Source organism: Dunckerocampus dactyliophorus, chromosome 5 (genome assembly GCF_027744805.1).
Source record: "Dunckerocampus dactyliophorus isolate RoL2022-P2 chromosome 5, RoL_Ddac_1.1, whole genome shotgun sequence".
Classification (NCBI taxonomy): Eukaryota; Metazoa; Chordata; class Actinopteri; order Syngnathiformes; family Syngnathidae; genus Dunckerocampus; species Dunckerocampus dactyliophorus.
In genome coordinates, this window is record NC_072823.1 from 7382879 (window position 1) to 7409380 (window position 26502).

Sequence of the window (26502 nt, forward strand, 5' to 3'; positions counted from 1 at the left end):
ATATTAGCTGTAACTCTAAATGTTAAATATAAATATAAATTGATAGTATGGCAATGGACCCACAATGGACAGACTCTTTGATGGAGGAGAATTTTAACAGAGCTCGGATCATCACATTGCTGCAGACATGGCACACACGCAATGCACGATGAAGATTGTGACCTGCAAACAGCACTTATATACTTTCCCCGAAACAGGTGTGCGTCAACTTGACTAACAGCCCACTATTTGTGGCATGGGTAAACATATACAAGACTTTAACTATATATGTCAAGGCATGTCTGTTCAACTTGAGAGCTGTACTTTTACTCAGATTTCAGTCTGCAGAGAGCATTCTTTGTATAGCTTCCCTGGTACAGAACACAATTAGGGCAGCGACTGGCGATTATTTTCTTAGTTGATTATTAGCAGCGATTAGCGGCCAACAAAAGTTTCGCAAAGTCCAATTGATCTCCGAAGAGGAACCCTGTTCCGCTTTCTTTTATAACTCCTTCCAGAGAGGTGGTACAATGGGTACCAGCTCTCTCCAGCAACAAGCCCAGCGTCTCAGTTGACCAGCTAATCACTCCTCAGACAGAGACTTAAAAAGTGGCATACCTAGAAACTATGTGTGTGCGCGCAGATAGAAACAACAGGGTGCATCTTTTCCCGGTAAAAGGTCTTCTGAGTGTGTCATGTCTCTGTGACACGTTGCCATACTTTGTCTAAGACAGATTGGAAAATATTCCAACAGTTTGTACAAATAAAAGCCTCCCAAAAATTAGACATCTTTCAATAATCAATTTGGCCTTCTACAGGGGGCACAATGAATATGACATTCACGCCCATGATAAGTGGATGCCAACTTCTTTTTAAATTAAAATACAGTTATATTAAAGTCAAAGGACAATATCATGTTACCATAGTTAAAGGGATAGTTCGTTTTTTTTCACATAAAGTTATATGACACCTCCATCAGCAGTGTACTACATCAACAGTGACTTACCCCCCCGCTTGCCAAACTCTTTACTTAAATGACTCAGCAACTAAGCAGAACTATGTTCCTCTTCACGGAAATCCATCCAGAACTGGACTCGCGGGACCAAGTCTGGGCGTAAGTCACTGTTGATGTAGTACACTGCTGATGGGGATGTCATACAACTTCATGTCAAAAAATCTGAACAATCCCTTTAAGGTTATCCAGATTGCCTTCACTGACATTAGATCTCTCCCCTCCACCCCCTCCTTCTCTCTTGTCATTTATTTTTCACAGGAAGCACTCAAGGTTTGGATAAAATCCGTCTAAGTATATGTTTCCTCCATTTATCCTGTCTCTCTCCTACTCCTAATTTCTTTTTCAATGCAAAACTGAATAAAATAATCAGAATAACATATTACTGATGTGATTAAAAAAATTATAATAAATCAACAGCATAATAAGTAAGTCATCAGGCCTTATGATCCCTGCCAGTGCCATGAATAGAAAAAGTCAAACATTTCTATGCCCGCAGGAAATAATACTTCACCTACGCTGGCTGAATAACAGATTGAGAATCTGTGTTGCAGCACACTGATAAATGCAATAGAAGGACATCCGTCATCCATTTTTGGTGGTGTTTATCCCAACTGACTTATGGAGAGCGACAGGGTATGCTCTAACTACGAAAATATTCCATTTGTTAACATTGAATCCTACTTCGTGGAAATTCACGTACCGCGGTTGAGTCTGGAACCAATTAACCGCCATAAACGAGGGATGACTACTGTGTATTTGGATTCATAATGAGCTAGCAAACAAGTTACTATTTTACTTATGACATAACTGGACTTTTTTTCGGACATAAGATTGGTTCCGTGGTGGAAACCCATTTTTACTGTTTATACCCGAGTAGCGTAACCAAATTTTCATTACTGAAAATCAGGACACTCTGCCTTAGCAATGAGATACTCAAATGATACTAGATGTTTACTCACAGATGCCTTATAATTTTGATGCATTTAGTATGCCTCCTCTGTATGGATAGAAAATTGTTATATTACAAAATACCAAAGATGTGGAAAATAGATTGTTACATTGTTAACATGACATTTTGTTTGGTAAGCACTAAACAGTGCTTATGACTCGTAAGGACTCGAAAATTTCAAGCCTATGAGTTCACACTTGACTAGACCTCTCTTGTCATGACTCGAGACTTGAGATTAAAGGCTTGAGACTTACTTGCGAATTGCAAAACACTGACTTTCTCTTACCTCTGCAAAACACCGACTGTATATCGCTAACCAAAGACAAATTCAGATAGGCTTCTCTGAGGTTATTCAACACCTTTATGATGTCTAAAATAATATCACAAAAATATCTTTAAAATCTCTGGAATTAAATAATGATCGAAATAATGTTAGCTAGTACTTTATAAATCTCAAAGGAAATATGAGGTAGTCTGTAAAAGTCTGTATTAATGTAATGTAGTCTGTAGTCTGTAAATTAATGTCTCTTCTGGACTACAAAAATTGGTCGGTAGGAAAATAATAGCTCTCTTTTCAAGTCATACTGGACAAATAAATGAGTAAAAAAAATAATAATAATATTAGCTATATAAGCAAATCCCATTTCTGGTCAATTTAATGTTTCATTGAAAAACATGAAAACCATGACATTTTATTTCTAAAGAAAAACCCAGGACAGGATGTGAAAGCAGGACCTGTCCAGGGAATAGGACGTTTGATCACTCTATGCCTGAGACAATTGCAAAACATTTGTGGTATTTGTAGCAAGCAAGCATATAACCTGATGAAATCATCCTAATGTTAAATGTGTTTGTCAGAGTTATGGATATAACCGTAACAGTATAATACAGTATTTCAGATTCATTGTCCCTAATTGACATTTTGGCCTCAAAATATATTTGTCCAAAGGTTTTGAAGGTTTCAAAAATAGATACTACACCACCGCTTAGCTAAATGTGAAATCTCATACTACTGTATATGCAAAGATTAACTTGAGTAGACTTCATCTTTTTTACCATTCTTAGTTACCTGTCCTGTCCCCTAACACCTTTCACATTCATCATTATCATTTATTTATTTTCCTTTTCCTGTCCATCACCAACACAGGACCACCCGAGGGCTGAATATGAATTCCAAGTCATGCAGAAGTCTCTGAGCAGACATCACAAGACACCGTACAAGGTAATAACATGATAGAAAATAATTGAGAACGACTACGTTACGGTAATCCAGCTCAGAGAAGTCGAGGCTTTGATAGAATGCAGAGTGGTGTTTGCAAAGGCGTGTGAGCCTGTGTGATGGGATTCATATGGCAAAAAGTTCTGCAGAAAAGTGATATTTTATCAGACATTTGGGTTTTTCTCACCATTGTTTTTGTGTTTTGTCGTGTTTTTTGTCACATTTGATACAGGATGTACCGTACCTTCCATAAGATTGTGTCTGACGCTATAAGTGTTCATTTGTTCACTTGTCATCTGCTAGACTTTTTTGCCTGACATTTTCATGTAAGAGATCATCTAGATGACAAAAGATGTTGACAAACCAATAACAGTCTTCATGATTACTTTGAGGTTTACAGAATAAGTACACAAATACTATAAACTTAGCAGGCACTGCACAACACTGATGCTGCAGACTGAAAATATTTATTTCTTCCATACTCAGTTACAACAGATACAGTAACATATCAATAATGAAAATCTGAATAAAATAGTAGTTTTCCTTACTACTTTAAAGTGTAGACAAATAAAATCTGTAGGTGAATCAAAATTACTGCATGAAGTACATACACTTTTGGCGCCTACCTGAGTGCTGTATTTTAGAATGTTAATAGGAATTTAAAATTGTATAAAATCTGCATCTTTCATATTTTTTCATCTACTTTTTAGATGGAAAAACTGACATGTCAAGATCGCCTCCCTGCCTACATGACAAATATTGTCACAATGTTGTTAATGGTAACGTTTCAGAGTTCCTATATTCCCAAATGATGATATGTTATGTACTGTGTACACTGGTAACTCTGCCACTCTCTATTGTTAGATCGGTGTAACATTTGCCATTGTGTTTGGTGTCATTCTCTACCGGATCTCCACAAAAGCTGCTCTACATATGAGCGCCAATCCAATGACACGGAACCACGTACAACTTACTGTCAAAACCACGGCAGCCATTATCAACCTTGTGGTCATCCTCATACTGGACGAAGTGTATGGTGCTGTGGCACGATGGCTCACGGTTTTAGGTAAGTGTGGTAAAGTGTCTGAGCCGTTTTAAAAGGTGTGTTTAATTCCATTTTCATTTTTACCCTCAATGAGATTCATGGCTTTTTTAGTTTATAGACATCACTCATCGAAATACAGTAATCCCTCATTTATAGTGGTTAATGGGTTCTAGACCTTTTCCACGAAGTAGGATTCCTTATTTATAAATTGAATATTTTCATAGTTAGAGTATAGGAAACCCGTTTATGACCTTCTAAACATGGTTTTAACATTATTAGAGCCCTCTAGACATGAAGTAACACCCTTATAGTCACATCTACCCTCCTATTACCCAATATAATAGATATAATAAGAGTAAATAAGCCATTTAAGACATAAACAAGATGCTTGTTTGTGTTGCTGTAAATGCATTCACAACGGGAGCTGAAAGGCGAGCGGACAAGACGATTATTATTATTTACAACACTTTGCGCAACTCTGTCGCTAGCTAGCAAACTAGAGAGCTAACCGGTTAGCTTCAATTTTTTTTCTTCTAAACTTAAGAAGCTAAAAACTTGCCACTTCCACACAGAATGGGAGGATAACTTTCTTTCACTCTATCATGTCAGACATGCCATGGCTGACTTCATGCAGTGTTAAGGTAATGTAATGTAAGGTAATGTCTCAACAAGAAGCTGCTCTTTGTACTTTCTCTTAAAGAGAAGTAGAAGCAAGTGCAGCTCCAGCTCTACCAGGGACAGACATCAAAGTGTTTCCAAGCCAGCAGTGGGACATAGTCCCTCCAGCGTGTTCTAGGACTACTTATCGGTTGGGCATGCCCAGAACACATCCCCACTTTAGTTTATTGTTCCATTTTAATGCCTGGTATAATTAAAGGCACATTTGTTTGAACAAATATAATGATGACAACCAATACAGCTCGTAATAGTTTAATTTAAGAGCTGATATCTAGCAACTTCCATGGCTTTCTTGATAATAACCAAAATCACTTACTGTAAGTTCTTACATGAATAGCTATAGCATTGTACTGCTAAAACATTGAACTCTTATGAGCTATTTTTGTTGTCATCTTTGTATTTGTCCAAACTAAGGTACCTTTAGTTGTATCAGGCTTTAAAATGAACAAGAAATTGAAGAAACAAGGGTGGTCTCATAATTTTTTCCATGACTGTATATGAACGAGATGCCTGAGACACCTCAACTGGCCCCTCGATGCCCCTGAGAAGGATGCTCATTTTGCCCCCGAAATACTTAAATTCCTCCCCTCCGGTGAGACTTCACTCTCAGCCTTTTCTGGCTGAGAACCATGGCCTCAACCAGCCCTACTCCCAATACTTGATGCGGCCCAGCCTCACCCAGACTCTACCTCCACTGGCCCCCAGTGAAATTGAGTTTGAGACCCCTGCCTTAGATGGAAGTAGAAGTAAGAAGGTGACAAAGGGCAACCTTGGCAGACACCATTGTTCACCGTGTACAGGTTGGACTTTGAAATTTTGGTCTGGTTCGACAGGGGCCGGATGACACGTAGTAGCAGACCCCCAACCTCTTACTTCTACAGAACACCATGACACGGTCAAATGCCTTTTTCAAGTCCACAAAAGACATGTGGACTGGTTAGGCAAACTTCCAGTGTTCCCTACATTGAACCTCCTACATTGACCAACGGCTGGAGTCTCCTCTCTAGCACTCTGGAATAGACTTTACCAGGGAGGTTGAGTGTGAGCCCCTGCTGTACTACTGTAGTTATAACCCACATTTCGGTCACCTCTGGTAAAATAGTCTCAGTCATTTGTGCTTTGTTCGTGCCATTAAATTGTCGTTTGTGCTATTTTAGTTTTTAGATTTTACCAGTTTTCTGCATTGTGGGGGCCCAACTTCACACAGGTGTTCATTCATGCTGTTCTCCAACTCATCCCTTCTGCTCTTAATAAATGCCTCATAAATAGAGAAACCTGGAGGTCAGCAGCAAAGCACACAAAGTGTCTAAATCTATTAAATATATGCTGTGCTTTCTTTCTAGAGGTTCCAAAAACAGACAAGAATTTTGAGGAGAGACTCATCTTTAAGACATTCATTCTGAAGTTCGTTAATGCTTTCACTCCAATCATCTACATTGCTTTCTTCAGGGGAAGGTTAGTGAATGCAAGTTTGATTATTAGATTTCATTTCATATTTTCATTCATTCATCATACTAAAGAGATCAACATATTGTATAAGCCCACTGCGGATAACAAATGCCTGTTTATGTAATACTTGGGGCGGCAGTGGCTCAGGAGGTAGAGTAGGTAAACCGAATTGACAGCCATGTTTCCGTCAGACTACCCCAGTCTGATGACAGTGTAACTACAGATGTAGATTACCACCACCAGTGTGTGACTAAGGAGTGAATGTGTTCACTTCATTGTGAAGCGCTATATAAAATCTAATCCAGTAACCATTTTGCACTTTTTTGCCAACAGACTTGTAGGCCGACCAGGCAGCTATTTATACGTGTTTGAATCCTACCGAATGGAAGAGGTAAGGTTGCATAAACATAAAAAACCTAAACTGATTGTAATTCCACTCTGAAAGGAAATGTCATCGCACACCTACAGCCACTGATTATACAGGGTGGGCCAAAAGTAGGTCTTTTGTTTACGGCGTTCCGAGTTTCGTGGTTATATATGTGCTCCCATTGTAACATCTGCCCAGATGATGTAGCGGGGACGAGGAGGTGGTCTGTCAACAAAACAGACTGCTGTCGGCCGCACTGTGCCAAAACAGCAAACAATTACCTTCTCTCTGCATGGAGCAGTCTTCCTCCTGGGCCCATATCCCCACACACAGTCAGGACACGTGTCACTTTCAAAGACATTCGCAAATCACAAAACTGGCAGTTATTAATATAACTGCCAGGTCGCTGTGCAAGAGAGAGACAAGATTTTCACATTCATTCAAGAAAAGTACAATGAAAAAATATGACCGGACAAGCAAACTTTTTTATTTAACCGAGTCACAAAACAATGCAGGTACGTTTTTGTATTCTCCCACAATTGACGCTAAAGGGTTATTATTATCAGAATTTTTTGACCAAATAAACCACTAATGTTATGATAATATATAATAATGTGTCATAATAATGCCACATTTCCTTTAATATGTCATCTTTCACTCTGTAAAGTTGTGGAATTGCCATTTATGACATGTATCTTCTCACCGGCATTTTGTACTGTTTATAAAAGGTTTGCAGCATTTCTTGATATGCTGGCTTTTCAACTGTAATAAACAGTAGCATTTCTTTTGCAATGTATTAAACTACACATTCATTCACAGAGAGTGCAAGACATTTGGAGGCGAAAGACAAGGAAAACAGACACGCATGTGTTGCCGGCACCAGACCTAGGGGAATATGGAGAGAGACAATAGACAATAGAGAGCTCCAAAGTTAGCATCTTCTCATGACTGAGCTCTTTTGTTAATCAGCAGTGCATGGCTAAAGCTAACCGCTCCAGTCCCCCTACAGAATCAGCGATTTACGGCAGCACCCTCTGCTGGTGTAAACTTAATCATTACATTACAAAATGAAATTAAGTACAAAGAAGTGCGTAGTTAGTAAGGTGCGACGTGGCGGCATTGGATGGAACAAAACATGATGTCCCAGAGATGTGCCGATGGATTCAGGTCTGTGGAACTGGCAGGCCAAGTCCACAGCATCAATACCTTTGTCATGTAATGGGATGGATGGAACTGCTGACACATTGCCTACCTACGTTTGGCCCACTCTGTGCATTAGCATACATACTCACAGAACTGCATGTGAAGCTAGTGATACGTTGACTGAAATGCATGTCATATGGACATATGGACGCTTTCACAGCCTTGTACTGCTTTTACAGTGTACTCATGGAGGCTGTCTGATGGAGTTGTGTATTCAGCTGAGTATCACCATGTTGGGAAAGCAGTTAATTCAGAACAACCTTTTTGAGATCGGAATACCGTAAGTTTTATTCAGCTGTAAACTGAAGTGAAAATACAATGGCATGTTAGATGATGTATGTTAGGGTGACCGTGTTTTCATTCGCGAAAACCAGGACATTCGGCGTGGTGATGAGATACTCAAATGATACTATAATTTTACGAAAAGATGTCTTATCATTTCAATACATTTAAAGTATGCCTTCTTTGTACGGACAGAAAACTGTTATATACTGTAACAAAACAACATCTATGACCAAAGACACAAATTCCAAAGGAACGTTCAAAAAAAGAACGACACAGGAACCTGAGGTCCAATGCTTAAGTCTTGGGTTGTAACCAAAATCTTCTGCCCTCTAAAGTCGCAAGAACGTTAGAAATTTTAACCGTCTTTGTGCATGCCGTTACCAATTTCATGAGACTTCAACTCAGCAAGCATCAGAGGATTAACTCTGTGCATATTGTTTACTTTTTCTGTGGCTTTTTGCAGCTTCCTGGCATCTCGATTTAATGGGCCAATGAAAAAACAGGAAATTTTCATCACTTTCTAACAAAAAAACAGGATGGCCAGGCCAGGACGTGAAAACAAGACATTTGGTCATCCTTTTGTAGAGAGGTCACTTTGCGTGGACTACATACAGCATATATTAGCTGTGCAACGGTACACCATAACCCTGGTTCGGTTGTTAGGTCACAGTTCTGGTAATATTCAGTAGCAATAGGTTCATTTTGTCTTCTTATTGAGTACATGCTTAGTTTGTTCGACTGTCATCTGCAGTCTTCCTCACAAGTGTCTGCAGATGACAATCGAAACATGTCAAGGTAATACTCCATTTGACATACCTAAAAAAACTCGATATATATACAGTATGTTGCTCCATTTGACATGTTTTTTGCGTTCTTTTCAGCAAGCTAAAGAAGTTTATTCGCTACATCCAGTCAAAACAAGGGACCTTTCAAGAGGAAGAACGACAGAAGAAGCTGCAGAGATATGAAACTGACCACTTCCTGGAGCCATTTTCGGGGTTAACACCTGAATATATGGAAATGAGTGAGTAGCACACGTGAATAATCATTTGAAAACTGAACTTTATGCTATTCTTGTTCAATATTTAAGTCTGTCCAACAATCTGGAATATTTAAGTATGATAAAAGAAATAAATCAGGTAGGGGGCAAGTACTTGTTCACCGCACTTTACATTCAGATGATGAATACCTGCAAAATCAATTCACAAAGTACAGTTTAATATGAGGACATGCGGTGTAGAAAATGGATGGCTAGATGAACGGATGGGCTTTGTATGTGATTTGCAAAACACGCGACTCTACTACATCATCATATTTGAACAATTTCAACCGAATTAGTAATGCCTTTGTGGTATCTCTGTATCACTGATGATTTGTATAACTTTTTGTTTAAGCTGTTTTTTTGTTGTCGTGGTTTTACTTCCACTTCACCAAATTTCTACACAGTACATCGTATATGAAACTATTAATGATTTATATAAAGTGTCCAAGGCTTTGTCATTCAGTAGCTGTTTTACTTTTAGTAAGAGAGCTATTTCATTTAGATATTTTCACCTGGCTATGATTTATCTGTGATTTCAGTTCAAATGTTAATTTAGAACAGGAGTGTCCAAAGGTTTTCCAGCGAGGGCTACATAGTGAAAAATGAAAGGATGCAACTTTGCCACTTTGATATTTTGTATGCAAGAGGTTATACATACAGGTATTTCAAGAAAAAACTGCTTCTCAGCTTTGTGATATCGGTGAAGAAGATTAGTATTTGCTTTTTCCATATATATTTTCCAAATATGTATTTCTTCTTAAATAATCTATGTGAATTTCCTTTTCGTAATATGTAACCTTATTCCCATAATATTTTTATTTTCTTGCCATAATATTGTAACTTTTTCCCCAACCTAATTTTCCAAAAAATACAACTTTTTGTTTTGTTTATTTCTCATATTACGACTTTAAAAAACAAAACAATTGTGTCTTTAATATTTCAACTCATTCATTCATTCATTTTCTATACCTCTTGTCTTCTAAAATGACATTTTTATACATAATATTACAGGTTTATTCTTGTAAAATAGATTTTTTCTCATGAGAATACAACTTTTTCCTCTTAATATTTGGACTTTACACTAGGTTCCCAACTTACAAACACAATTGGTTCCAGACGACCGTTCGCAAGTCGATTTGTTTGTAAGTCCAACAAAAGGTAATATTACCAATGATATAGGTACTACATGTACGTGTATACATATACAGTATATGTGTATGTATGTAAATATGAGTTTGGATGCAGTAGTTATATGAAACGAGGATAATTCATAAAAAAAAACAATAATAATAAAAATGATATAATAATACGTAATGTTATTTACCTTTGAAGAGGAGTGGTCGAGCATACGTCGTTGGTGGTGGTGGTGGAGGGGGAGTTATTGAAAAAAAGGACAAATCGCCGTCGTCGTCAGACTCTTCTAAAAGAGTTTGTGTTCTGAGGGTGATGTAGAATAAGCAGGCCTATTAACTCTTCATAAACTTTATTTACCAGCTATGCTGGGTTGTATCATAAAACAACAATTTAGCCTTCCTCTCTCTCTTGTCTTCCTCTCCTGTTGGTCCCATTAGCAGTGTCACAGTGCCCTCTGCTGGTCAAGCATGCAGCAGTATAAATATGGAGCTACTACAAGGCAAAATACATGAAAATATAGACCAGTCAGCTTGTGTTCGTATGTCCAAATGTTTGCAAATCGGATGTTCGTAAGTAGAGAACCTAGTGTATTCTCAACTACAGCTGCTTTGTCCATTTCTGTTGTTTTTTTTTTTTATTTTCCAACTCTTTCATTTTTATTCTTGTAAATGTTATTCTTGTAATTATGACTTCATTCACATATTTTGACTTTTACTCTAACATTATAACTTTTTCTGCAACCTAATTTTCCAAAAATTACAACTTTATTTATTGTTTTGTTTGTAATGTTACAATTAAAAAAAAAAATCTTTTTTAGTATTTCAACTTTATGCTGCTAAAATGATGTTATTTTTTTCCTCATAATATCTAATTATGTTACATTTACACTTTTTCTTTTTAAATTACAACTTTTATTCTTGTAAAATTACTGCTGCTCCATATAGTTCTATAGTTTTCTTGTTAAATTATATTTTTGGAATGTGCCAGGGCTGCAAATGGCCCACAGGCCACATTTTTGACACCCCAATCTATAATAACACCCCAAAACGTGGTTTATTTTACATTTTGAATTGAGATACCATCACAAAAGTACCTTTACCTTTATACAGTAAATATGACAAGTATTGTATATCTTCCTATGTGTTTTTTCCCCAGTTATCCAGTTTGGTTTTGTCACATTATTCGTGGCATCCTTCCCCCTGGCTCCATTATTCGCTCTGCTTAACAACATCATTGAAATACGACTTGATGCCAAGAAGTTTGTGACAGAGTTGCGGAGGCCAGTGACGGCAAGAGCCAAAGACATTGGTTGGTAGTCAGTCACATATAGACATACAGTCAGTAACATACAGTATATATACAATTGCTTCTCATAAATGTATATATGATAGTGGAAATGAGACAACACCTTTATTGAGCCATTTATGTTTTTGTTTGCAGGTATATGGTACAACATCCTAAGAGGGGTTGCCAAAGTGGCTGTCATTATCAATGTAAGTAATAAGACAATTTTGATACTATAAAAATATGAACTCACATTTATGACAACTGCTAATTGCCGTATCACGTACGTTCCTTCATTACAATACAGTGGAACCCATTTAAAGTCAACCCTGTTTAATCCCGTTTCACCCCGTTTTAGGGTTGGGTGTCATTTATTCCCGTTTGCCAAATCGGTACGTTTGAAACAATGCCTGTTCTTAAACAAAAAAAAAGGAAAATATATCAATTTTGTCCCAAAGCAATGCCTTTTTCAATTTTATGTTATTTTGTGACTTGCAAGTTGAAAAGATTCATAATTGAAATACTTCAATAGTATAAATAAAATAATAAAATCATAAATTTGCCAATACAAAACAAAATGTACAAAAAACAACACACAAAACACAACCTGATGAGACGGCCACAAAAAAAACACTGAGGTGAACAGACCGACCTTATTACAGGGCCGTCACCCTGTCGGCTGTCACCCTGTCACCTATACCGCTAGCTCTAAGTGCAAAGCAAAACAACACAAACTAAATGCCTCAACAAAAAACACAGAAAACAGGACAGGTCAAAGAAAAAAGTAAAAGCTAACCAAAACAATGCTGCTGCTTGGGCATTGCGGCCAGCAGGAAGCAGCAGGAGCGTGACTGACATGCACGTGAAGAGGTGGAGGTGGGTGAGCAGTAGAGAGATGAGCGAGAGCAGAGCCACACGAGCACATATTAATAGCAAAAAGGCTAAAAGCTGCTGCCTGAAAATAATACAAAACAAGAACAAAAGTTGAAAAATACACAAAAAAAATAATGTGCATACTTAACCTCTCTCGTCGTGACTGGGATTGGTGGGTCATGAGGAGGTGTTGTAATCTGGAAAGCATGACGGCAAAATGTGTGTGCAGTGTTGGAACTAAGCACTGCTGTGGGCGTGGTAAGGTTGACAATAAAATTTCAAAAAGAGCGTCAGACACTGTGTGCCTTTGTCGGGATGCTACATTCCTTACAAGACGTAACTTCACTACTACTATCACCTTCAAGCACTTGTTGTAGTGGAAAATTTCCTTTGCATCACCCAAAACAACTTTTCCCTTCTGATACTCTATTCAGCCCAAAAGGAGATTGACTTGACATAGACTTGACATCTTCCTTGTACATAGAGACAGCATCACTCATAATACCCCCAGCCCATTTAACTGCTCGTCATTGTGGAACCATTTCTATAATCATCTCACATTTTATTGTAACTTTACACTTGTATGTAGCATTCCTCACTGTCATATTTAGACATGCAATATTCATGATTCATAGGGGTGTAACGGTACGCCATCATCACGGTTTGGTGTGTACCTCCGTTTTAAGGTCACAGTTCGGCTGATTTTGGGTACGGTAAGGGAAGAAAATGCAAAACATAAAACTGTTTAGCTTTTGTGTAGACAGCTTTAATGATTAAAAAAAAATAAAACCAAAAAAACTGTTGGAAGGTAATTCAGCAACAGAAAAGGAAAGGAAGGAAAATGAGAAGAGCTAGAAGCAGGAAGAAGGGAAGAGAGCAAATTGAAGCCATCCTGGAAAGTGGAAAAGGACCTAACAGATCACAGCAAGAAAAATAGAATTAGCCAAATCTGAAAAAACTGAAAAAAAACCTAGACTTATGTGCAGAATTTTACCAAGATCTGTACTACTCAACCAAGACTGGAAACGGAAAGGAGACTAAAGTCACAGATTTTGCGAAACGGAACTTCCAAGAAAGAAAGACACTGGGCAAAAACGGCCTACATTGCAGAGTTCCAAGACGAAAACCACTGCTGAACAAAAAGAACATTAAGGCTCTTCTCAATTTTGCCAGAAAACACCTTGATGATCCCCAAGACCTTTGGGAAAATAAAGTTGAACTTTTTGTAAGATGTCCCATTAGATCTGGCGTAAAAGTAACACTACATATTAGAAAAAGAACATCACACCAACAGTAAAATATGGTGATGGTAGTGTGATGGTCTGGGGCTGTTTTGCTGCTTCAGGACCTGGAAGACTTGCTGTGATAAATCAAAGCATGAATTCTGCTGTCTACCAAGAAATCGTGAAGGAGAATGTCCAGCCATCTGTTTGTGACCTCGAGCTGAAACCAACTTGGGTTCTGCAGCAGGACAATGATCCAAAACACACCAGCAAGTCCACCTCTGAATGGCTGAAAAAAAAAAGACTTTGGAGTGGACTAGTCAAAGTCCTGACCTGAATCTTATTGAGATGCTGTGGCATGACCTTAAAACCTTAAAAACCCTCCAATGTGGCTGAATTACAACAATTCTGCAAAGATGAGTGGGCCAAAATTCCTCCACAGGGCTGTAAGAGACTCATGGCAAGTTATCTCAAACGCTTGAGTGCAGTTGTTGCTGCTAAGGGTGGCCCAACCAGTTATTAGGTTTAGGGGGCAATCACTTTTTCACACAGGGCCATGTAGGTTTGGATTTTTTTCTCCCTCAATAATAAAAAGTATCATTTAAAAACTGCCTTTTGTGTTCAGTTGTGTTGTCATTGACTAATAATTCATATTGTTTGATCTGAAACATTTAAGTGTGACAAACGTGCGAAAAAAAAAGTAATCAGGAAAGGGAGCAAACACATTCTGACAACACTGTATGTTAATCTCAACAAAACATCCACGTCTTAGCCTTGTTTTATAGGTAACAAAGCCAGTTAGTGTAATATCTATTAATATGGCTAAACAATGTTCATTTTATTTTTACATTTCATGCCATGGGTCAATAAAAAGTAAGTTGGGGCTGAAAATGGCAGCCATGCTGCACTTTGGACAGCCTCGGTTTACAGTGCTTCGTTTGTGATAAGTGCAAGGATACAAACAGGTGTAACAGTAAGAGTTTGAAAAGTGTGAATGATTTTTTTGTTTGCAGTAAAGTAAAGTTTCTTATTGTTTGAAGTGTAGTATTAAGAGTTCCAGCTTATAGTCCCGTTCCCTGCCTCTGTTGAACAACAGAAGCACACTGCTTTCTTCTTAACTACTTGTCTGTTTCAGTGTTTTACCGGTAAGGACACGTCTTCCCAAAGAGGACACTTTAACGATGAAGGCTGGACTGCACTGTGTTTGTTTATCAAGTAGACACTCTAAACACTTCCTGTCGCTCACTTTTAATATGTACCATGTGGTACACCTCTGTATGTAAATATCAGATTATGAATACATGTACCGTTACACCCCTATTTATCAATCAGTCATAGTCTGAGTTACATTTTTGTCCCTAATCTTTGACTCCCACCTCTAACACCACCTACCCACCTACAATTCCTAGGCATTTGTCATCTCCTTCACTTCAGACTTCATTCCTCGGATGGTCTACCAGTACATGTACAGCCCCGACGGCACCATGCATGGATTTGTCAACCACACTCTCTCCTATTTTAATGTCAGCCACTTCCAGGATGGGAAAGAGCCCATGGATCCCCTGCAACTTGGCTTTGCAGTTGAGATATGCAGGTGGGAATTCAGCCTCAGTTTGTCAACTGTTGCACATTAAACATACGCAAAAAAGGAAACAAAATAACTTCTTGCGTTTTGTTCTGGAGCATTTCATTGTGTTTGGGGTGAGATGAGGACACGTGGCGGCCATCCAGCGGTTGAACAAGACTGTTGCGCAAACTTTGATCTTATCACCCATCTTTAGGTTACAATCAAGCCATATGTGACTTTCTCTTATAAAGTCACATTGCCCTTAACAAGGGCGTACTCACACTAGAATTCGTACCATGCTGCATTTGGGCATGATCCCCCCTCACTCTCCTGGGCCCCCACTGACACTCACACTGAGCATTCCTCCTATGTTTGTTTGTACAGCACGTTTTACATTCTGTATCACTGCAATTTTGTATGACTTTTTGGATTATTTCCAATCTTATTTAGAGAGATTCAGATGATTTATTTTGTGCAAGTTGGCCGCTGTCAGCGATTACTTTTAATTTATTCATTAATGCAATCGCTCCTGTCAGTTTCTAACGATAATTGACACAATTCGTAACAAAAGTAAAGTACAAAGACTTCAAATAGTCGAAAGGTCAAATCCACAGCACGCTCGCTCACCAGCGACTCCATTGGCGTACATAATAAAGCATGCCATTTAGTCAACGCAAAATAAGACTGGAAATGATCCACAAAGTCAAGGAAACTGCAGTAATAAAACCAAAAAGAAGATCAAATATGTGGTATATATGAACAAAGTATGTATTTTTTACGTATTAAAAAAGCAGTAGATTGCACAGTGTAAAAAATAAAGTAACAAAGTAACACATTAACGTTTTATAGTCGACACTAATGTGGTTATGTGACATGATTAGATCAGTTAAATTGTGGGGGTGCCTATGTAGTAAATGACATGGAAGGTGCTTTTATAATTTATTAATTAGTATCGATAAACTTTAAGAGAGTAATCCATACACATTCGATCGATAAGTTGATACCACTTAACCGATACTCCTATCCAGGCCAGTGCCAGGAGAGGGAGGCGCAATCGCCCTCAAGTCAAGCATGGTACTAATGGCTCGAGATTTTGGTCCACAACGTTGTAGAATGCCTGAACACGAGACAAAAGCAGGCCTCCGTTGAATGATCATGACAAACCGCTGGTCCAGGTGGATTGCCACATGCACTGTGTGCAGAAAGTCTATATTTCACACATTTAGTCACGTACAGTAGTTACTATTCCTTCTCAGAATTTGCGGGTGAGAATAAAACATGACATAACTGTGACATCAATATGTAAACACAAACAATGTGTTGTCTGTGTTTTATAGATACAAAGACTACAGAGAACCCCCTTGGTCGACAACTCCATATGAGATCTCAAAGGAATTCTGGGCAGTACTCGCTATTCGGCTTGCCTTTGTAATTATTTTTCAGGTAATGCGTGCGTGTGTGTAAATGTGTATGCATACAGTGTGTACATACATAGTATAATACATTACGACGTGGCATGCGGGGGCGTGGCTGAGGGAGGCCAGTCACTCCGTGTGAAAAATTTGAGCGGGCCCACAATTTAAAAATAAAAGAAAATACATAAAAGAGTAGAAGAGGAAGTAATAGTAAGTAATAGTATTATTTACGTCCTTAATGGCTTATTTTCTGTGATTATATATACTGTACTGGGTAATACCAATGTAAAGGTGGCTATATGGGTGTGTTAGTTCATGTCTTGAGGGTTCTAATGATGTTAAATGATGTTAATGATGTTAAAAAACATTTTCTGTGCTCTAACTACAAACATATTCCATTCATAATTAAGGAATCCTACTTTGTACAAATTCACTCATCATGGTTGAGTCTGGAACCAATTAACCACCATAAACGAGGGATTACTGTGTATGTAATCATCTCTTGTCATTTATCTTTCTTTGAATAAAATATAGTAAAAATGGGCATATTTCAGACATAGTTGCAAATGGTGATTAATCATGATTATTTAATTGGAAAACTGATTAGTTTGATTAAAAATAATTTGACACCCATAGTATTTATACAGTATTATTATCATTATATAAAAGTTTAACGTTTCATCCTTTTGATCGATCCCAATTGGTAATATTGATGAGGTTAATGTCATAAATTGTCGTATTTTCTGTGCAGTAAAATCAATGAAATGATACAAACACGTGTCACTGTTGATGAAAGATTGAAAAGTCAGCTTGTCTATTTCCTACCAGAATGTTGTCATGCTGATGAATGACCTTGTGGACTGGCTAATCCCAGACATCCCCAAAGACATCAGCCTGCAGATCCACAAGGAGAAGATTTTATTGGTAGATCTCTTTATGAAGGAAGAGCAAGTAAAGAGCATTAACTTGGAGAACAAGGCCTCGACAGGGAACAAGCGCAGCAGGAGCAACAGCACAACAGCCCAGCTACGCTCTGACTCGCAGGCTCTCAGTTATTAGGACGAGCCATGAAATGAATGGCTTGAATGGAAGCCAACCTTCATTTTCCAAGCATTCCAACAATTGAGAAGGCAGCTGTCCGATGTGTGATGACAGTCGTAGTAACTGGCAGGCGTCCTATTTAATTGTATCATTAAATTTGACTATGCAATTTCTGCATTTGCTGCATGCATGCATATGTGTTACTTGGCACGCTCCATTTTTATGTATGCAATCGTCGGAATAAAATTCCGAATAGAATTTGAGAAACAGCAGTGACGTGTGGTGAGACTCATGTCTGGTGAGGCACGGACTCCTTTGTAGACTGTTTTTATGTTAACACAGGTTGCTCACTAAGAGGACAACAAGAAAAAGGAGAGAATAATTCACTTTTGTTCAAAATTTTTTGTTATCAAATAATTCTTAGTCCCATTTGTTTATTTTATTAACTGAAAAACATTTGTGGTTTTAACTTTTATCTGTATAGGAAGTACATGCACCCTATCCTTCTCCAGGAAAACTTGTGATACTTTGTTGTAAAAGTCTGATCACCTTGGCTTGCACGCTAAGCCCGCTCGCTCCCGGCAACCTCATCTTAGATTTCTGCCCTGAATTTCATCAGAAAATGTGCAAATTCAGTCAGAGAATTTTACGATTGGAATCATACAAAAAATACATTTATAGTACAGTTCAATGGACTTATAATATTTATTTTATGTTAACATGTGTTTTTGTCTGACAGGCAAATTGGTGCGGCGTCTGCAGTGATGCGGACTTTGCATCCGTCCGTTGTGGTGAGCCGAAAGGCAAAGCTCTCAATTTACAAGTCGATCTACGTTCCTACCCTCATTTATGGTCATGAGCTTTGGGTTGTGACCGAAAGGACAAGAGCCTCACCTGCCTCCCCTGACCACACGTCACTGCTAAAGAGGGATATGACGTACTTTGTGCCGCCATAAACTAGGCAGAGAACTTACAAAGGTGATCTGCAGGTATTTCAAACATGATTCTGTTTTAATTTCTTATGATCCTCTGAAGAGAAAAACAGTGTTTTTAAAGGCAACTCGTAAATAACAAACAGTGTTTCGGAACTTTGTCCAAACACCTCAACTTGAGCCCTATACCATGTTTCTTAAAAAAAAAAAAAAAAAATCTTCAAAAAAGGATTTTCACTCTATCTAAAAGGTCAACATAGATCATGTTGGTTGGAAAAAACATGTCGATATTAATGGATTGATGTATGGGATATTGTACGTACCGTATGTTTTTTTCCACTGGGTAAGTAAAAACTGTGGATTTCATTTTCGTCTTATGAAAAAACATTTTAATTTGGACTTAAAATCCCCTTTATGAAGATGTTGTGGCATTCCAAAACTCACGAAATGATCAAAACAAGATCTGATTATCACCTGTGCAAAGCATGTTGCTAATCAACTAAACCAAACTTTTTAGTACAACCTGCAAGAGACAAAAATCAACATTTAAGTTTTTATTTAATAAGGTGGACAAAATAAGATCTCTGTAACATTTGTAACAACTCACTTGTGCCCTCGAAGAAGCCAGTGGTGTGCAGTCAGGACCAGAAGCACTGACCTGAATTTTCAAACTTAAATTGTATTATTTGTTCCATTAAATTATCTTAATTTGTTCCCAAAAGTCTGTTATCTTCATTCCGTAGCGTGTTTGTGTTTGGCGTTAGCACTTCTAATAGATTTTTTTTAAAGATTTTTTTTGTCCAATCAGATTTCAGCTCCCATGTGTTGCATATCAATATAATCTGCCCAGGGCCTTCAGAATTAGAATTGCTGGCCCCTGTCACATACACACTATTAGCAATGAAGCGTTTTTTTTTTTTTTTTGTCAGTCAGACTTCTGATTCGGCTCTCAAGAGTAGCTTGCAGGCCCCCAGTCCTGACTGGTTGATCAGAGCAAAGTTGTTCAACAAAACAAGTTACGCCCACAATGGCTGACTGAAGAGGAGGAAATTTACATTGCTGGTGAGTAGATGCATTTTATTTTGAAGGTTTTATATTCTTGTCATGTTATTAGATAATTCAGATATCAGATAATGTTGTAGTGTAGATGTTTGGAGTTGTCTGAATCTTTGATCCCCGAGACAATCTATTTATGCTCGTTACATTTGGCTGAGTAACGGCACATTTCGTTTTTTTTAGCGTCTAGACCACATTAGACCAGGTGCTGTTGTTCAAAAAACACTGTACCTGGACATCTCAAGTCTGGACTTGATTATGCTGCAGATCCTGAAGGTTCATAAAAAAAAAACAGTTTCTGATTTGTGAAAACTTTATTCTATTAGTGAAAATGCAATGAAGGCACATTTGTCTGTGTTTTCAGCATCTAATGTGATACAGTATAAGAATGTATCTTTTAGAGAGAAAGTATTACTGCTCTTAAGTGCTAAAAATGTCTTCAAGTACTCATTATAAATAATTGTGTCTTTCTTTTCTTAGACTTCAGAATGGAGAAAAAAAGTTGTCAGCGATGTAGCTGTCCAGATTTATGGACAAAGTTAGCATAGCGAGACAACTGTCAGCTTCATTGAAAAATTACATGCAAAAGCCCAAACGCTGACAGCTAAAATATTCAAGGAGAATAATGTAAAAAAAAAAAAAAAAAAAAGTGGCTGTACACTGTATGGCACAGTGACAGAAAGTCAGAGTTTTGTGGAGGCAGACTGAGTGTACCTCTCAAGATGTTGGGTAAAAAATGAAGAAAAAAGATGCACGATCTGAGACTAAGGGCAGATTTAGTGCTGTTGTAGAAGACATTCCTCCGACATGACATCAAAAGCAAAGCCCAGGAATCTGTGAGGATGAATATAATACCTTGTGTGGACACAGATTGGATTGCTGGAGTGAAGTTCAGCATGAATCAGAGAATCATGTTAGTAAGGATGAGGAGAAAACATTGGAAATGGAGGAAAAGACAGAAAAAACGAAGTTATGGCTGAAGCCAGTGGAGACAGCGCTGGGACTGACAGCGTTGCGTGTCCTGATGGCAGCTTTGTCTGTATTTGTAAACAGCCAAACCATCCCGAGGAACAAAACGCCCAATGTAACCTCTGCCATAACTACTGTAGTTTCATCCTGTTTGTATTAAAGATATTGCTGCCATATCCCCATGGCACTGTCCTAAATACTGTACAGTCTGGACACATGGAACAGGTGAACAGAAGGTTATCCCTTGAACAAGAAATTCCATCCTGCCCCCAAGCGTTTACCTAACGCTGTAAGCCTAACAAGGACTGAATGGTCCGCAGTTCAGCCAGATAAAAGACAGGGATAAAGAGTCTTAAAGAAAGGCTGGACAGATCTTCTGTGCTGCAATGCATACACAAATTTTGCAGTCTTTCTTTCTTCTTGTCATCCTGTCATTCACGGCGATGGGTTTTTTCATCTCATAAGTGAAGTACAGCGTCCGGTGTAGGTCCTCCAGGCTGAGGCTATATATGAGGCTATATACTATATAAGCACGGTTGTTTTCACGTTTCATCTTTTCTGTGGGTTTTCATTTCACAGGACCTGGATAGGGTTGGCCTGTTTGTTTGAGGCGGAGCATCAGGCCCTTTTCTTTTGGCTCTTTGCTTCTGTCGTTTATTCAGTAATAAACTTTGGTGACTTGATTTTCCTGCCTCCTGTGTCCTCTTCAAATGTGTTAAGTTCCCCTGGGTCGTAACATATTTAATTGAGCAGCATCGGTACTTAGCTACGGTAGGTTATTATGGAAGCTTTTGTAAGAATTGTTCGGCAGTGGCTGTTCCATTTACCCACCTTTTAAGTCCTAAGGTCCCTTTTATCTGGAGTAACTCTCATCAGTCTGCTTTTGAATAAACAGAGACTGTATTGCCAAATGCCACAGTTCTTGCGGCGCCTCGTTTTGACTGCCCTTTTAAAATTCCGCTTGTGATTTTGGCGTGGGGGCGTAGGGGTCCTCTTGCAGGATGGTCCAGACGGTGTGGTGCAAAAATGGTACTCTACCACTGAAAAAGAGCCATTAGCACTGCCCGTGGCTCTGGAGCACTTCCAGGTCTACATGAGTACTTCCAATGTTCCTGTCATTGTGCATACAGATCATAACCCGTTGGTTTTTACTGAACATATGCGTCATCTAATCTGCTGGCTGATGAATTGGACTTTGCGCTTAGAAGAATTCAATTTCAACATATCCGGGGCAAAAAAAATGTCACTGCAGATGCTCTTAATGTATTATTATTATTATTAATTATGAATTGCAATACAAATTTGATGTGATCTGTTCCGTATTTATTTATTTACTCTCTTCTTATTCTATTTTCTTATTTTTCTTATCTTTCATGTCTTGCCTTGGTTGTTTTATTTTGTGATTGATCACTATGAGCACAGTTTTTTTCATGTTTGATCTTTTTTGTGGGTTTTGTGTTTTTTGCAGGAAGCAGCTGAGGTTTGTCCCGCCCTCTCTGGGGCATATAAAGGTGTGCAGGTGTGCTTTCCTGAAGTTTCTAGTTTCGTGTTTTGTCCTGGTGTGACCGACTGTCCTGTTTTTGGTTTTGCTTTGTTTAGGGTTTAAGGGTTTAGCAGCGAGGTGACTGGACGACAGCCCTGTACATTGTTGGCCTGTTCACCTCACCGTCCTTTTGTTTGTTTGGGCCGGCGCATTAGGACCTTTTTTCATTTCTTTTTTTTGTTTATTCAGTAATAAACTTCGGTGCCTCCATTTTCCTGTCACCAAAGGGTGACGGGAATATTTCCTCAGAGCTGGAGCTGTTGCTCGGTCTGTTTGTTCTTTAGTTGATCCGGTTTTGGCGGTCGGCTGCTTCATTTCCTGCTCTGCCGCAGTGAGAGGGGATCCACTGTAGCTGGTTGTTTCTTTGAAGTCCAACAAAAATCAAATCCAGTCAAAGTCGAAAAAATTGAAATGCATATTGGAGGGGTAAGGCTGTGTGTAAATTTGCCGGTTGCACAACTTGCTTCCTATTTTTGGAGGAAGCCCCAAATCATACCAATGGTGATATACCTGTTCATTTAAAAGCCCAGGGAAAAGTCATCACAGTTGCCACCAACAACATGGCAGACACTCAGAGGACGTGGGCTTGGCAAATGTTCACTCGTGTTGGTCCACACAAAACAACTGGCATCCCTGGATGGAGAAAAAAATCTCACAGGGAATCTTAATGACGTTATGTCTGTCCCAGTCTTGCAAGACAAATCTTGCTCATGGTTTAGACAGTGATGCATTCCTGGAGTGTTTAAAAATTCAAGAAAAGCAGGATGTGGAAAAACCTCCAAGCTCCAAGTTAAAACACGGTAGCATTCACTAAGTTGGAATGTCCGTTCAGTTATTCTGAATGACGGGTGTATGGTCTTCACCAACAGCAGGATTGTCTGTTATATGCGGATGCAACTGGTAGCGTCATCATCCCCCCAGCCAGTCAGTACGATAGTATGCACTTGGCACAGCATGCCAGCCCGCAACCCAAACAGTGGTTCCAGTGGTAGAAACGCTGACGTCAGACCAAACCACTGCCGCAATTCTACACTGGAATCCAAACAGACCTCAGTTGGGCCATGATCCACATCGCTGTTCGGGCATTCAACACAGTCATCATTCAGCAACACTTAGGACTTTGTTTTCAGGTGTGCCAAGAGCAACTCACAGTGCAAACAAGTGTGATCCACGTCTGTGCTGCTCACATGCTTAAGCATGAAATTGAGCATTTTTTTCCTGTACAATTTTGCCCTCCTCCAAAATGCCACAGATTTTTGGATGATCCTGTCAATTATAAAGTCCTTTTGTTTGTTTTATCATCAAGGACCTCTTAGGTTCCTCGTAGGGGTGCTGGTCCCTACTGGCTGTTCCAGTCTGTAGTGGACTAATTGGGTGACTTGGAGCATTTATTTAAAATAAACCCCAAATAAACTAAACCCCAAATATGCATTAATGGTACTGTTGGAGATAAAATTCTCCACAACCTACTAAAGGTCAAAGGACCACTTTAGAAAATGTATTAAGCCAATTTCCCCTCCCCCTTACGTGTTTGTTAATCTTCAGTTATGAAAATTCAGTTTAAGAATTGTATTGAAGATGAACCAGACACAATATTTTAACAGTTTCCAGACCTCCGCACCCTGTTTCATCCACCGCATTCCTGGTCCTCCACGTCAGCTGAATGAGAGAGGGTCCCGAACTTTCGCCTCGTCCGCCTTTTTATGATTGTTTTTCTCAGACCATTGGCGCCAATCTCTCCAAAATAACTTTCCCTCGGATTCCTTGACGAAGCTTGTGTGAGGCCAGCAGCTGAGTTGCTTACACTTAGCTAGCATAAACAAGACATTCTTTTCCCCAGTATATCTCGAGTCTTCTGAGATAGACTGTGCTTCCCTAGCTGGCTGCTGGTCCCGGCTGGCCTTCACTATGTGTGAGCTCCCACTACGACTACAAGTTAACCTTTGACGCACTTAAACAGATGTTCATCTACCCAGCTAATTATTTCATAAAAGTACTTGTAATCACTCACTCAGTAAATCATACAACAGTTATATTTATACTGAACTGATATTAAGGCACTCAACTAATAATTCAATCAATGCAAACAGTTATTCTAAAATCTACTTGTATATGTTACTTAGTAAAACCACTCAGTAAATTATTTTTTGCCTACAGTACGTACAATTGGATAATTAAAATGATCATTTACGTATGCCACTTGCCTGCACAGTTTACGCACGGGAACAGATATCATTTCTTCTTGTCAGCAATTTTTCAGCAGCTAACAACATGCACATGCCAACCTTTTTAGATTGTTTAACCACCAGAAGAAATACAAAAATACTTTATTTCTTTATTGACGTACTTGGAGTGTCTGTACTCAGTACAGCTTACATCCATGCTTTTTACCTTACCAATAATTTCTTTAAACATTTATCTTCAAATTTTAAATTGCAAGTATGCAATAGGCCACTTCTGATGTGCTACAAATTGTCATTTAATAAAGCAACATTATCTGGTTTTGCAATCAAACGCTAAGGATCAACACAACATGAAGTAATGACATACTAACTTCATACCACGAAAAAAATACATTAAAAAAATGACTGTGCCTGAGTTTGTAGCCTGCTGCAAGTAAGTACCAGAGGGACGAAGACACTCGTATGCAAATCACATATGAATTCCGTCGTCGGCATGTAGCGGGGACAGCCAAGGTTCTCCGGCACCTCAAGATTGGAATGCGTTGCTTTTTAGCCTCTTTTGTTTTGCTCTAGGAGAAATAGAAAATACACTTTGTGATTTCAACAAAGAGCAAGAAGACCCACGCCGCTTTTCCTTCCGTTGATTGATGGCTTACCTTTGTTTCTCACTAGTGCTGTATTCTCTCGCAAATTGATGAGGTGTGGGAGGTTGGTTGGGGGCAGAGGAGAGCTTAATGTTTGTGTGTGAGTTGTACAGGAGTCCTTCACTGCTGAGCTCTGCTGGCTTTTTCCTCAGTTGGCTGTAGGAGGAGTACAACTCTTCTTCGGCGTTCTGAGAGGCACGAGAAGGGAGATTATCACACCATTATTAATATTTAAATCTATTAGACATAGGATGGTCAGGGTTCCTACACAAGTATGGGAAAGTATGGAATTAGATCTGATACATTTCCAGGTCTGGAAAAGTACGGAAAATGGAAAACTCACGCATGGAAAAATATTCGTTTCCAAGACTGTTACCACTGTTGTGTTTTCTAAAAGATAAAATGAAGAATAACTAAAACAAATGGATGGATCTGCTGGGGCAGCTAAGGCCCTTCCCACACAGGAAGGTTCCTGAGATTGTAATTTTTTTTGGTGGGTTGCCTAAAACACAAAGATAATAGCTCTTCTTTCATGGATCACTAAGGAAATGTCAAAATATTCACATTTTATAGGCCGAACTCTGAGGATATTTACACTTTTAAAATACAAAACGATGACTGGAATACCAAAATAGTTGTCGCTTAATTGGATAAGTGATAAGTCTGGAAGAGTGCCTGAAATGTTTAAAAGTCAAATCCGTAGGAAACCTGTACGGTGGTCTCATCGCTCCTGCTGTGCTAATGTGCGCCCTCACCTCCGGCTGCTGTACTTTGATGTCAACTAGCAGGGAAGATAATTCTAAGTCTTCATTGTAGCCGTTCTTCAGCGGCACCGAGCGGTAACCTGACAAAAGAAAACATTCAAACAGCTGAAATACACGTTTCTTTGCACGTCAAAATGAAACTAACAACATCTACAAGTACATGGAACGCAGCAGTACAATGAACACACACGACTGGCTACCAAAGGGAAGCAGCAAACAAAATCAAACCCGCTGGAGGATATGACAAACAGTTCAGAAATAATAATGGATTATTTGGAAAATTGCTGGAGAGGATATAGAATTAATCATCAGTTTCATATTACAGTGGAAGCCGCTCACAACAAAACCACGTCAACATCTCTGAAAAAAGCCTGTTTATGTGGACCTGTGTTGTCGTGTTGTTAACGTCATAGTTTCGCCAAGCAGCGTGAAACCACAACAGCAACACAACAACTGGGGGTGTCACAAGATACGAGACGATGCATGAGACTGGGTCCACGAGAACGAGGTGAGATTTTAACATTGAAAAAAATGACTGAACTTTTTTTTTTTTTTTTTAATTTAACCGCATCACAAAACAATGCAGGTGTGTTTTGAAATGATTATTGTCCCACAAACTGACACTAAACGATAATATTTCAAC

The 26502-nt window shown here is 38.8% G+C and overlaps 2 protein-coding genes across 12 annotated transcripts in view; one reads left to right on the forward strand and one right to left on the reverse strand.

The window, feature by feature from the left end:
- The window catches only part of LOC129181310 (anoctamin-1-like), a 48015-nt gene extending 22362 nt beyond the window's left edge, over window positions 1–25653 (forward strand). For 4 of the 5 annotated variants that reach the window (XM_054776355.1, XM_054776354.1, XM_054776356.1 and 1 more), the window contains 13 exons: window positions 1253–1264; window positions 3091–3165; window positions 3873–3941; window positions 4027–4228; window positions 6229–6340; window positions 6668–6725; window positions 8084–8184; window positions 9071–9213; window positions 11521–11673; window positions 11806–11858; window positions 15155–15339; window positions 16650–16755; window positions 17556–25653. In XM_054776355.1, coding sequence (XP_054632330.1) covers window positions 1253–1264; window positions 3091–3165; window positions 3873–3941; window positions 4027–4228; window positions 6229–6340; window positions 6668–6725; window positions 8084–8184; window positions 9071–9213; window positions 11521–11673; window positions 11806–11858; window positions 15155–15339; window positions 16650–16755; window positions 17556–17786 — 1500 coding nt within the window. In that variant the 3' untranslated portion in view covers window positions 17787–25653. The remainder of the gene's footprint in view (window positions 1–1252; window positions 1265–3090; window positions 3166–3872; window positions 3942–4026; window positions 4229–6228; window positions 6341–6667; window positions 6726–8083; window positions 8185–9070; window positions 9214–11520; window positions 11674–11805; window positions 11859–15154; window positions 15340–16649; window positions 16756–17555) is intronic. The other variant, XR_008570421.1, reaches the window with a different exon arrangement.
- plcg2 (phospholipase C, gamma 2) overlaps window positions 24370–26502 on the reverse strand; it is a 28720-nt gene continuing 26587 nt past the window's right edge. For 4 of the 7 annotated variants that reach the window (XM_054776350.1, XM_054776349.1, XM_054776352.1 and 1 more), the window contains 3 exons: window positions 25851–25939; window positions 25108–25283; window positions 24370–25020 (listed from right to left, as the gene is read on the reverse strand). In XM_054776350.1, the coding sequence (XP_054632325.1) occupies window positions 24978–25020; window positions 25108–25283; window positions 25851–25939 (308 nt within the window). In that variant the 3' untranslated portion in view covers window positions 24370–24977. Of the gene's footprint in view, window positions 25021–25107; window positions 25284–25850; window positions 25940–26502 lie in introns of those variants that run through there. The other 3 variants (XR_008570420.1, XR_008570419.1, XR_008570418.1) reach the window with 1 other exon arrangement.